Below are 13,893 nucleotides of genomic sequence, written 5' to 3'. Positions count from 1 at the left end.
GGAGGCGGCTAATATTTGACATGTAAAAACTGATGTTTATGTGGTATTGGTTAAAAATATAATACAACCGATTTAGAATAATGAAAACGACAAAAACTAAGGAGAAGTTTTTAAAAACTTAACTGAGGTAAAGGCATAATGCGGTATATAAAGTCTTTGCAGTGGGAAGTAAATTAATTGCGTCGTTCGAACTTATTGTAGACTCCCTAGAATATCGTCAATCAGCACAATAACAAACCTTCGGGGGATTTCGAGTCAAAATTAGAACGATCGTAAAACTTCGGGATGTGAAAAATACGCTCGGGAAATGACATGTTTTTATCGATATCTCGCGATCCGCGCGCAGTCGCCAAGTCAAATATCGACCGTTGGCATTAAAAAAATGTGTTTTAAAAATGTTACAAAGTGGGAGTGCCTCTTTAATACCCAATACTGTAGAAGAATCAATATGATGGACCCTATATTCACTGGTATTTAAAAGTTCATCAGTCCCTCCATTTGCTAATTCCCATTTTGCTGAACTTTTTTGTCAAATCACTAATTTATGTCAAAAAAATTTGGTGACTCTTGAAAAGGTGGTTTTGCTGATTTCCATATTTTGCAGTTTAGTGTACTTCACTGTATATGACATACTGAGATGTGTTAATGGCATTGATTGTCCACAAAGATAGCAATATGTCATCAAAACAAATCCAATAATCCAAATTATGCAAGGTGATAAAATCAACCACAAATTAAATTAATTAGTGATGGTACCAGGTGGGTAAGTGTACCCATACTTTTAAGCTACACCTATCAAAAGGGGTCCAAACTGACAAAATCAGTAGTAGTACAGTGATAGCTGCCGAATCAATATTAAACTTGGGAATGTCAGTTGCCAAGTAAATCCCAACTTTGTTGGATTTCTTGAAAGAAATTCAAGCTTTTTCACAGCAGTACACAAATTTTACTCTCACAACAATCATCCATGGCCAGAAGTCGGGATTTTTTCATTTTAGACATTTTACATTTTAGTAGTGCATGTTTGACATGTTGGGTCGGAACTAACGTGACCAAAAAAGCCAAACTTGCAAACCTAACGTGTACAGACCTAACGTGTCTAAAATGTCTAACGTGTATGTCATTTTAGGTTTTCAACATCGGTCAAAATCTACCATGCCAATCATGCTAACCTATCTTGTATCGTGCAGACCTGACGTGTACGGACCTAACGTGTCTAAATTGTCTAACATGCAGACTTTTACTATGATTAGTCATGCACGTTTGCCTTATACGTTTGGGTTCTATAATGTACAATGGCATACAACTGCCCATAGCACGATAGCTTCAACAATGTGAAACGTGCATTATTACCAACTACTGGCCATAGCTCACAACAATGGCTGGTTAAAGGTCTTAACTTGTTTTATCAAAAATGTCTTATTTTGAAATAAAAAATGTCCTATTATGGAAAGTGAGATAAAGTAGGATGCTGTATGAAAACTTCATTTCTAGTCTGTCACTCCTAAAAGTCCACTTATGTGTCAATGAACATTACAGTGACTTAGAAGGCTGAAGCAGCCTGAATTTGAAAGGGAGGCAAACCACTGTGAGTTCATGTCTACCATATTATTCAAAGCCTTAGCACCAAGTGATATCACTTCACCATATGCAAATTACTGATAAATATTCATGAGGACTATGGGATAAGCCCTCAGTTGATAATAACTACAATGTCAAGCCTTGGCCACACAGCAATAAGGAAAGGATGTGGAGATTGTTATGAGTGCAGTTGTTATGAGGTATTGCTGGTGAATGGGATGATGATGCTACTAAAGTGATAGACACACCCACATGTAAAAGAAGGTGTCACTCAGGTTTACTGACATTAACATCGCGATTCCAATACTCAATGGTAATATCCTGTAGTCAAGTTCTTTAAATATTATATTGTTTCAACCTACTCACAACTGCAGGGTAGATGGAGATGACTTACTGTCAATGGTTTGGTAACAGATTTTATTAAACCAGCAATGTCAACTCTCTACCAATGGTTTGTTCTTAGGGACCGTCTCAGTTTGTTGCGTAAGTTCATGAAACAAAACTCCGTTTTAAATCAAAACCCCCTCCCCCTCCCCTTAACAAAAGTTCAAATGTGCGAAATGTTGATACCTGTCTGACAGTACAATATGGCATTTTGCTATAGCTACTGAAGAATATGTTTCCCCTGATCACATAACATCGTCGAGTAATCAATCAAATGTGTGTACTATAACCACTGTCAGCATGACACATACTAGTTGGAAATAGTTACAGCAAAATTTGTTTGTATGAGTGTGCAGTTTATGTTAATTTTTACACACAATGTAAAGAAAACTTGTAATCAAAAAAATAAAAGTGTGAAGGTGAAGTTCAATAATTGAATGGATGTCAAACACCACCCCTCTCCCCCCCCCCCCCCCCCCCATTACGGGAAGGCTCCATTAACTTAGCAATACCCTACTTCCCTATGAGGATCAATTTCACAAACCTGCCTTTCCTACAATGGCACTACAATGGCACCAGCTGGATTAGATAAACATAACAATGGGACATTAACACCTTGAGGGATTAAAAGTCTTCTGTTTGTCACCCGAGTTGGTCAGGTAAGGACTCTGGTTTCAGGTACCATGCAAGTTAATGCAGTCTTCCCCTAATGCCGTAAACGAATAAATTTCACTTTTTGAACTTATGCGTCAATCTGAGAGGGTCCCTTTATAGGTACTGGGTAATAATTTGTGACTAAGGCAATGTCTCAAATGTTCGATAAAAGATACTCAAAGTAATTGAACGGAAAACCATATTGCAGAAAAGTATTAATGTTTGAAATATACAGCAGCTACGTACAGCACTTTTTAAATTTGACCACTTTTGTTTAACAACGAGTTTCCTGTACTGCTTGTCCTCCATGTAGTTTCCCATAACAGTGATTCAGTTGTTTTGTTGCAAGTACATGCGTATACAAGGCACTGCCAGCCTGGAGTGAAAAGATCAGGGTAACTATTTACAACAGTCAAGGTACCCCTGTGAGGGCGCCTTTCAAAAGTGGTATTCACAGTGCGAGTACATTGTCACAGTACAGTAAAGATATGTGGGTATTGTTTGTGATCAGGGCTGTCTTTAGTTCGGGTGATTCAGACAGAGACACAGCTTCTCTTTATCGAAATGTTTATTGCTACAGCTATGTTGAACCTTCTGCAACAATTACAAATGAAAAGCAGCACCACTTGATGCATCTCAGGGAAAGTGAGTATTGACCAATTTTGAGTATAGAGAACATTATCAAAACAGTTGTTTTAGTGAAGTTCTGAAGTACAACGATTGCACAGAGAATGAAGGAAATATGCTGTTCCATGAAAAAAGTTAATAACTAAATATTTCCATATTAAATTTGGCCAGCTTCGGAATGCTTACATGTAGATGGTTATCTATAATCCAATGGAATCTTGTAGGCGTTGATTAAAGAATAAGAAAAAAACATCATTTTTTCATAATCTGCAATTTATATTGATAAGAGAGTGATTACTTTATCATTTGGTATGTATAATAGGAGGAACAATGTATGCAATTGGTTGATTGAGAAGCATAAAATTCATATATATGTATTTTTGAATTTTTTACCGACTTTTTGCCAAAAGTCTTGTTTTTGAGAGTCACATGTCAGATACCAGGTATGAAATTTGGATTTTAAGTTTTAAGGATCATTTGATTACCATATATCAAAATATTGATGAAATTTGTATAAGTAAATATGAGCGAATTGGAAGACAGAAGTTTGCAGTGCAGCTGACACACTGTTTTACAAAAAAATTAGCGTGGAGCTATCAATATGTTGTGTTTAAAAGAAGTTTTGGGGTACACTACGTTTTGCCAAATATGATATTCTTGAAGTCCCTGGTCTAATTGCAAAAGATTGAGAATTGCTGCACATTTTACCTGTGTATTTGTGGTAGATACATGTACATGCTCAACTGTAAAATAGTATTTGTTCAAATGAAGTCAGGGTTACTAAAATGCTACTGAGCAACAAAAGTGAAAACTTTGTGAATAAACATTGGTCAGATTATCTTGGCAAGGCAGCTAAAATACCACATTGTACAAAAATTGTTGCATGGAAGTTGCTATGAGTGAATCTAAAAGAAGTTATGGTGTAGATCTTGTATACAACCAGTCTTTCATTTTCAAGATGCAGCACAATATAAGTATATTCATGATAAGTGTCATCTGTATAGTCAGTAAACTTTGCTGCTTAATCCAACAAGGTCAGGTTATTAGTTACAAACTCTTACAGCTGTGGATGTAAGTGACAATTTTGTGTGAAAAATATGTTCCAACGTTGATTTGAAAGGATTTTGTTTTTTTCCATTGTCATATTGTATATTTATGGAATTGCTTGTCTGTGTAAGTCAAGTAATGGCTTCTACACAAATCCCTGGTTGATGCTTTGAAAGTTGGTTTGAATAGCTTTAAAACAGATTTACATATCTGATGCTTCAGGTTTCTTGCTATATGTTTGTGTTTGGAAATTTCCTCATTTGTCTATGTCACTGCAATGCTTGTCTAACTTGGTGGCAGTTTGGGACATACCATTATCATGTAGGTGTGGCAGCTTCATTAACAGTTGAAGGTGAGAAATGCCCATTATTACCTTAGTCTTCGATTGTGCAACTATAGACCGTAGAGAGACCAAATATTGTCTACATATGATTAATGTTATGCATTACAATATTATAAGGGACACGTTTTAGTTTGGTATGGCTGATTTTATCACTAGTTATGATGTACTAGGTTGCATGGTATTAATGTGTAAGTGTTTGTGATCAACAGTTGCAAGTTGCCAACCATTTCACACTTTAATGGACGGTGTATCAAACTTTGTTCAAATGCACTTGACTATGAATATCACAAGCTAAGGTAAATATAAGCTCGTTGAATATCATGTATACACTCATTCTGGCTTGCCACATATAACTAAATGTGAGCAAAGTGTCATTGACGCTATTTTTTTATCAAAGTTGCCAGAACATGCATATTTCACATTTTTTTACAAACTTTAAAATAGTCATGATGCGCATGTTTTAAGATGATGGAAACAAAACATGTTAATTTGTCGTTTGGCCTTTTCTGCCAGCCGTCACTGAGAAATCCTTGATCATACAAATCACAACGAATGGGATTCTAAAGTATTAGTATCATTATGCAATGTGTGAGCCTACACACAATTCTCCTTGATTCATACACAGTCAGATCACTTCTACTATTCAGCAAATTTCTTGTGTACACAGGATGCTATAGTTTATATTTCAACAATCTGGCACCATAGTATTGATGCACATGATCTGTACTGGATGCACATACAGAATTATTGGAATATCAACTCTACTTCCATGCAGGAGCTAGCAAATTTGTAAATTTTTCACCATATTTTTGACAGCCATGCATGATTCTATAGATCAGGACTAATGGGCAAATATTTAATTGTAGTAGCCCTCCCCCTAAAAGATTGTGGTATTTTGTCTGCCCCCCCCCCCCTAATTTTTCTTGGGGAAATGTGTGGTCCCCTGATAATCCTCCAGCCCCCCCGGAAGTACATTATGAACACTCCCTTAGAACCTGTATACATAACTACTGTTTACTTTTTTAGGACTTCCTTTCCCCCCATCAAGCGTGGATCACACGATTATAGCTATAGTAAGACATACAGTTTAACATTAAAAGTGATTCCGTGCAATACACAAAATATCTGCAAGTCTATTCTGGCGAGGTTGTCGTGTAGCAGAAAGACTCCGTCGATTCCATATTGAGGCTCATTACATATGCATAAACAGAGCAATGATTTCAAAGCGTTCGCACATCATATCAGTGTACTGAGAGCAACAGCTGAAGGACTGGCTGTTATACTATCATGTTTTCAGCCACACCAATATGCATGTGATCGCCAAAAATGATGGAACTGGACCAAGATCGGGGGCCCAGAGAAATGGTTTTTCAGAGGGTAAGTGAATTTGATGGGTTTTTTAATGATATTGTTTAAAATACCCAACTCATTTGTCGGTAGCATTTCTGATATTACTAGATCCGACTTGCGCGTCGCTCTCTATGTCACCCGTTTCTAAGGTAGCCGCTCACAACTCGCCGAGGTAGATCGCCGGATGTTATGTTGCGATATCACAATCAAGAACGCCATGGATCAAGCGTACATCACTTAGAGCTGTAAATTCCTCAAAATACAATCACTATAATATCGTCACAAGTGTGGAAGCCGCGATAATTTTTGTAGGGAAACCGACATTTTATACTCAAGGCGTTGTTGACCGTTTAACTGTAATACTCTGTATTATCATTGCATTAACCGCTCATGTTCCCATGCATCTCTGCTGGAGTATACCCGCTACTCACTCATTAATATTCGCAATGACAGATATAAAGGTTTCACCCTTAGCTGGAACACGAAGTGTGAAATAAAGTAATAGAGCGTAAATGGTGAATTTACAATCATCTTTAAACAAAATATCAAACTCTGAAGATAGGTAGGATTACCAAGTAGTCGAATAGAATACGAAGGGGAGCCGCCATATATAAGATTACAGGGGTGTCAACATGTCAGATGAATATTGCCATTATATTTATATGTAATTTTGACAATGTTGGTGTTTATCGAACTTCTTAGAAACATTTTAGATAAAATAATAATAACAACAACAACATCAATAATAAAGATAATAATAATAACAACAACAATAATAATAATAATAACAATAACGACAACATCAATAATGATGATAATAATAATAATAATACTAATGGTGGTGGTGGTGGTGGTGGTGATATAACTACAACTATAGGTAAGCGGACGAGTAGGAGGCGGTTTACGGAATTTAACGGTACAGTTTGCCAGTAAAACTCCGAGGCCCGCAGGGCCGAGGAGTTTTATGGCAAACTGTACCGTTAAATTCCGTAAACCGCCGACTACGAGTTCGCTGACCGTGTTATACCACGAATTTGCCGAGTTTTAGAGCCTTGTTTGCACACCGAAAGTTTTTATTTGTAATTTTAGTGCAGTGCAAGTTGAAACTTTGGCAGGAAAACATTGACGCGTTTTGACACCTTGTTGAACGAAAGTATAAAAAAATAACCCATGATTGGATAAAACAAAGATGACATGTGTTGCTATTGTAGTGCGATGACGTGGTTGAGCACCTGGTTTGATTTGAATTGTATGAATTATGTTTGATTGATTGATTGGTTGAATGAAGTGAAAAGGTGTTAGCAGATCGACGTCAGAGTCACATTTTGCTCATTTGAGTCGAAAACTTTGAACAGCATACACGCAATTGCCGAGTCGCTCTACGTATATCGATATGGCGGATGAAGTACAAATGAAAGCTGTATCCGGTGCACTTCAACTACCAAAGCCAAAGATGGAAAAGAAAAGTCCCCCTGTCACGCCAGTGCTAACGGCCACAATCGGAAGACCAAGCTAGACAGCCACGTCAGAGAAAGGCGCAACAGAAACTGCAAGTACAAAAAACAATATGTCTAGATCCACAATGACTGTGGTACTGCGTGTGTGTTTGCCTGTAGCTAGATTTAACTTTACCAAAGGCGACTGAAACCTCTACATTCAGTGTTGATAACCGACTTTGAAGTCTTAAATTTCAGCTTCGAATGATCGTGATAACAATAACCTTAACACAGAAGTGATATTTGCAAACAATACCGTTATTTCACGGTGACCTGTAATTGATTTTGAGATGTACAGTCGTGCAAAATTAATTCAGTCTGGTGATTCTTTTAAAGTGTCTTTACTCTGTACTTGATGGCGAAATAAATTTCTTCTGGTATAATGTCTCGCATTTGTGATTTTTTACTTGTCGCCACGTGACTTTCTTTTGTTTAAAAAGTCTCCATTTTACAAGTTCTTTTGTTTAAAAGTGTCCGATTTACTAGTAAACCGGACAGTTTTTAACAAAAGAACTGTCCGATTTACTAGTAAATTGGACACTTTTAAACAAAAGAACTTGTAAATCGGACACTTTTTAAACAAAAGAAAGCCAGGTGGTATATAATAAAATATTCGGTTATGGAAATTAGAGAGCATGGTTAGAACAATGGGCACGAGGCGGAGAGTGGTATAACAATAATAATAATAAAAATTTTTATTAGCTCACATTTGGTTATCCCAATGTGAGTTTATCATATAAGCTGAAGTCGATGGCGTCTGTATGTATGTGTGTATGTATGTATATATGTACGTACAGTATGTCCGTCAACATCAAAAACACCCAAACCGCTGCACGTTTCAGCTTGGTATTTGGTGTGTGGATGCATCCTGGGCTATAGATGGGATTTTGTTCAAATGAAGTCTTCATTGCCAAAATTATGCAAATGAGCTTACAAAATGTGAAAATGATCAAGAATTAATAACTCAAGAACTGCAGTTTTGATTGCTTTGAAAATTTGTGTGCAAGTACCTTAGGTGAACCTTATACAGTTTTATGAATATTGTGAAGATATCCTTAATTTTGTATTTTTGCTGAATTTTTTGGTGATTTTTCTCATTTTCAGTAAAAATTCTTCTTCTCTGAAACCGCCAGCCCAATGGCTCTCAAATTTGAGTTGGATCTTTGCGAGGGTGTTACTCTTCTAATTTGTTGAAATTATGACAAAATTGGGAAAATTACTATTTTGGAGCAATTTTGTCATTTTTGGTCAAAAAATCTTAAACAGTATTTTCTTTTTAAAACCCCTGGACAGACAGCTTTTATATTTGGTACACAGACGTACAGAGATGACAATAGTTAGATATGTGGAAATTGTCCTGAAATATACAAATTTGTATTTTTAAGACAATATTGTCATTTTTGGTCAAGAAAACTTGTTCTCAAAATTACTTGTTTGATAGCTTTGTAATTTGGTATAAAGTCCCGAGGGATGTTATTAGACAAATTTTCAGCTCAAAGTGTTGGGAAACCCCCAAATTTGTATACTATAGGTAATTTTCTCAGTTTGTGACCTTAAATGACCTACAACAACCCTGGATATGTTGTGAGACAGTTTTGAAGGCTGTGAACATAATTTTGTCATATTTGGTATCAATTTGTAGGAAATTTTGATCAAGAAAACAAAGCTGAGGTGAATTTTTTCATTGCGGGCCAATTTTTGCAACTTTTCTATGTAAGACATACAAAAACTGATGAGAAATTTGGATCCAGGATAATTCCAGATGTTGTAATCACTGCCCACAGTGGAAGGCATTTCACTATCTGTAACTAACTTAAGTACTGTTTACATTAGAATGATAACACTCATGGCATTAATTAAAAACTCCCCAAGGTTGTAAATATATTTCCTGTAATCTGGCGTTATGTAATACCAAGGGATGGAACATTTGATATTCAGGAGGGGGTAGCGTCTAGAAGATTGATGAGGTAGCATTACTTTTTTACCAGATCCCTTGTACATTTTTTTACCCACTCCCACCTTTTCTTTTTATCAAGCCTTCTCTGTCTATTTTTTGTTGTTGACATTTGCTTATGTATTTAGGATCTGCTTGTCTCATTGCTATAGAAGTTGATATGCATGTTCCTAAAGATGACCTCCAGTACCTAAGTTGGAGACCTTATTTGCTTTTGACATTCTTGTTTTTCCTGGTTTAAATATTTCTTGAATGGACCAATTCAAATCGAATGTGAGCACACTGTCCCTGACGGTATTTTTATTATTATTTTACTTCCAATGGCATGGGTCCTCAGGTCCTCAACTAAGTTGAAATGGAAGCATGGGACAAAAAGTCAGACAGGTATAACAAGTTTGTGTGCACAGCCTGAACGGAGGGTACCTAATTAGCATATATTAATGGGGATTACGTTTGAATTCAGACAGCGCCCTCTAGTCGGAGATTGACCGTTAGTAATTTTTCACGGAGATTTTCATCACTGAATTTTACCGTCATCGTTGGTCAATCATATCTACTTTATGGTGATATTGAATAATACTGTTGGAAAGTATTCGCATGTAATTTTTTTAGAATTTCTATGCTGTGAAACTGTCATTTTAATGATATGATTGATTTTTTGGGATCGACTGAAGGCCCAAGTTTAGCGATGCCGCAAATACATGCAATGATATTTACGCCCAAAAGAAGACCTGCAATCGATTTTTCGTGGTTTTAGAAATGTTAACCAGACGTAATTTCAGTTTGGCTCAAGGTCTAGATACAAACTTACAGACATTTAAACTTGACCCGTGAATCAGCGTTTCCATCATGGCGGCCTTCACTTCGGACGTACTGAGTACGTGTGTGTGTATGTGTTGTGCTTGTGTAAGCGTTCTAAACAAAGTGCTACACTCAGTGTGATAGTTTTCGGACAGGATGGTGAATTCCACCAAAAGCCGTTTCATATAACAAAATCTTATTATCATTCCTTTCGAAACTTTATTGTGTTTATCCTCAAACTGTTAACACGACAGAAGTGGTATTTAGAGGGTAAAAGTTGTCAAATTTTTGACCCGATGTTGAGTGCGTAGTAATCGGACTGCTATCGCAGTAATTGGACGTCGTATTTGGATTATTATTGTAGGGGCTAAATATTGATATTTTGAAACTTAAAACCCCAATTTTTCAATATAAGTGTGTTTAGAAAATTGTATATAAATATTTCGTGATAAATTAGTTACGTTAATCCATGGACTACGCAACTATATTTCGACATGTATGGCGCTTACATATCGGACATGGACTGTCTCTGTGTGTTGCTTTCGATGCCTTGTATCGTACGGTGTGGCTAATTTCGCCAGTTCGTAGCGCCCAAAATAGCTTGTACCGAAAAAAAAACTATCCAAAACGGGACAGCAGCATCACCTGACTTAATATACAGTACTATGACTTGTAAAACGCGATTAATACAGAGCGAAGTGAGTACAACGAACAGCGTGTCATTTAATGTCTGAAAACTGTCACACTGAGTGTAGGGCGTCTTATTTCTGTACACATGATGGGAAACCCGTGAACAACAGCATAGAACAGCTGCACTTGCGTTGTCCATTTGCCGTACTCGGCAGCGTGGACGCCCGTGCCTCAATTCAATGCGCACACCGGTCTCTACACGGCGTCACTTAATCATGCCGCAAATACATGCAATATATATCGTACGGCCCTGAAATTTGGACCACTAACTATCGATACTATAAGGAACATTTTCTGAAAGTTTCAGTGTGGCTCAAGCTCTACAAGACCCTTAAAAGTTAGGTTTTTCGGCAAAAGTTGGATTGCAATACGTCGTTCGATCGTCTGCCTTGGCACGGTAATTGTGCCATCGTAAAACAATTTTGCACTCTCTGGTCAAATACTTTGAAAAATCTTAATAAATGGTTTATTGTCAATGAAAATCGGCATAGTTAAAAGAAGGATAAGTTTCTGTTTGAGTTCACGGCCTTGTTTTTGAGATCCTACGCCGGTCTCTCTCCCACACACACTTCCGCACTCAGCGAGGTAGCGAAAACGAGGTTCTCGAACACGATAAAATATGCAAATTTGGTACCCTCCGTTCAGGCTGTACACTCTAAAATAGGAGACGTTTGAAATATATCCCATCAAACCCCATGTGACTAAAATAAACCAATGACCGTGTTGATTACGGCATGCGGAACACCCCTGCCAACCTCGAAACTTGCAACATGTTGTGCGTCTGTTCGTGTGACACATAATAATAATAATTATAATAATAATTATTTATTTTTTCTAAAGCGATTTCCATCAATAATATATCAAACCGCTTTACAATAAAATACAAGACGAAAATACAATAATAACAAAAGTACCATAAAAATGCTCTGGTTAAAATACAACAAGTATATAAAAATACTCCGTTAAAAATACAAACTCTACAATGCAACTAGCTGTGATATCGCAGCGGTACTTGTGGCGTATATCTATGCGCTCGGGTCATTGGGGTCATCGCAACAGTCCCGCTGCGAGCCAACGCATAGGCTTCGTTGGCAGTTTACTACGAGACCGACCGGTATCATAGATTTAGCTCGCAAAATAATGAACTAGATTAGCCTTTGAATAAATAAACTTGTATCATCTTTATCATTGACTATCTGAGACTCTTTCTGTACGCCTGCTAACTTTCTTGAAGATAAGAACACGTATTTTCGACCATTTTCCCCTGAGCCGTCGACGGTTTCTACGATGCTTGCTCGATCGCGCGTACAACGCACTGAATACGTTGGAGGTCAAAAGTTCAAATTCAAGCAGGAACCATCGACGACTCACCGAAAAACGGTCGAAAATACATGTTGTCACAGTCGGGCTCGTTAGCAGGAGTAAAAGATGAGTCTCAGATAGTCAGTGATACAGTAGGTATAATTTTATTTATTGCATGCTTTATCTATTTTATTATTTTGCGAGCTAAATCTACGATACCGGTCGGTCTCATAGTAAACTGCAAACGAAGCCGATGCGTTGGCTCGCAGTGGGACTGTGGCGATGACCCCAATGACCAGATCGCATTCGATATACGCCACAAGTACCGCTGTGATATCACAGCTACAATGCAACATGATACGAACATCAAAACAATGACTTAATCATAATACTTTCTGAAGAGATATGTTTTCACAGATGTTTTAAATTAAAAGAGGCAACAGATGGTGACAATCTAATTTCTTTTGGTAAGGTATTCCATAAAGTGGGAGCAGCATTAGAAAAAGAACGATAACCAAAGTGTTTCTGTTCCCAGTTCACCAGCTCCAAAATTGGTGTGAACGCTGAGTGTGTAAACCGTTTAGGAACGTGAATTGTGATAAGATCAGAAAGATAAGCAGGTGCTTGATTGTGCAAAATTTTATACACAAAAAGAAGAATTTTGAAGCTCACGCCTCACTGGTGTTATGTGTTCAATGTCATGCATTTTTGTGCGTGTAACTAGATGAGCAGCAGAATTTTGAAGTAACTGAAGTTTACAGGGTATTTGTCTTCGATACCAAACAGCAAGCTGTTGGAGTAATCGAGACGTGATGTTACAAAAGCGTGCACAAGTCTTTCAGTGTTTGTACGATTTAAAACATTTCTAATACGACCAATTCTATGTAGAGCGAACGATGCACACTGACATAATTTCAAAATTTGAGTACTCATATCTGCACAGCAATTTAAATAAACACCAAGATCACGGACGGATTTAGACGTAGTAACATCAGTGGTCCCTACTCGAAGAGATGACAGATCAACTGATTTCTTAAACTTTGAACAGAAGTGGATCACTTCTGTCTTAGCATCATTCAAAACCAAACGATTTGCAATCATCCATTGACGAATATCATCAATACAATGTTCAACTATATATGAATGATGAGTCGACAGCACGCTCACATGTCAGATACAACTGAGTATCATCTGCAAATAACATCAAATCCAGTGCATGTTTGATATAATTTATGTCTTCTAATGGTGCCGCGTACAGCATGAAAAGTATTGGGCCCAGCCCACTTCCCTTAGGGACACCACAATCAAGATCACTTGGTGTTGACAGTATACCATCAATACACACAGTCTGAGTTCTATCACATAGGTAGGACTGAAACCAAGTGACTTAGAATTCATGGCATCAATAATTTTAATAAGACTGACTTTAGTAACAGGAGTGAACTCGTTAAAAGAATACGGTTGTGACTCATTAACCTTTTCTAAGGCCAAGGACTTTGGAAATTGGTCCCTAAGCTTAGAAATTTTGTTTGAAAAGAAGTCTGAAAAAGACTGAGCCAATTGAGTTTTATCATCATGAATTGGTAAAACTGAAGCAGAGGATTTCTTTTCACCTATTAAATCGTCAACGATGCTAAATAGTTTAGTCTGATCAGCTGTTTCTA

At 37.2% G+C, this 13,893-nt stretch overlaps 1 protein-coding gene across 2 annotated transcripts in view; it reads left to right on the top strand.

Moving 5' to 3' along the window:
• The window catches only part of LOC139152188 (regulator of G-protein signaling 9-like), a 159,506-nt gene that overhangs the window by 66,570 nt on the left and 79,043 nt on the right, over window positions 1-13,893 (top strand). Inside the window, exon 1 of one of the 2 annotated variants that reach the window (XM_070725320.1) lies at window positions 5,831-6,013. The exons of the other annotated variant lie outside the window; for it this stretch is intronic. Within the exon in view, the coding sequence (XP_070581421.1) occupies window positions 5,963-6,013 (51 nt within the window). The 5' untranslated portion in view covers window positions 5,831-5,962. Of the gene's footprint in view, window positions 1-5,830; window positions 6,014-13,893 lie in introns of those variants that run through there. 2 annotated transcript variants of the gene reach the window in all.

Source organism: Ptychodera flava, chromosome 15, assembly GCF_041260155.1.
Source record: "Ptychodera flava strain L36383 chromosome 15, AS_Pfla_20210202, whole genome shotgun sequence".
In the NCBI taxonomy this organism is placed as follows: domain Eukaryota; kingdom Metazoa; phylum Hemichordata; class Enteropneusta; family Ptychoderidae; genus Ptychodera; species Ptychodera flava.
This window is presented reverse-complemented; position numbering and strand designations above follow the sequence as displayed.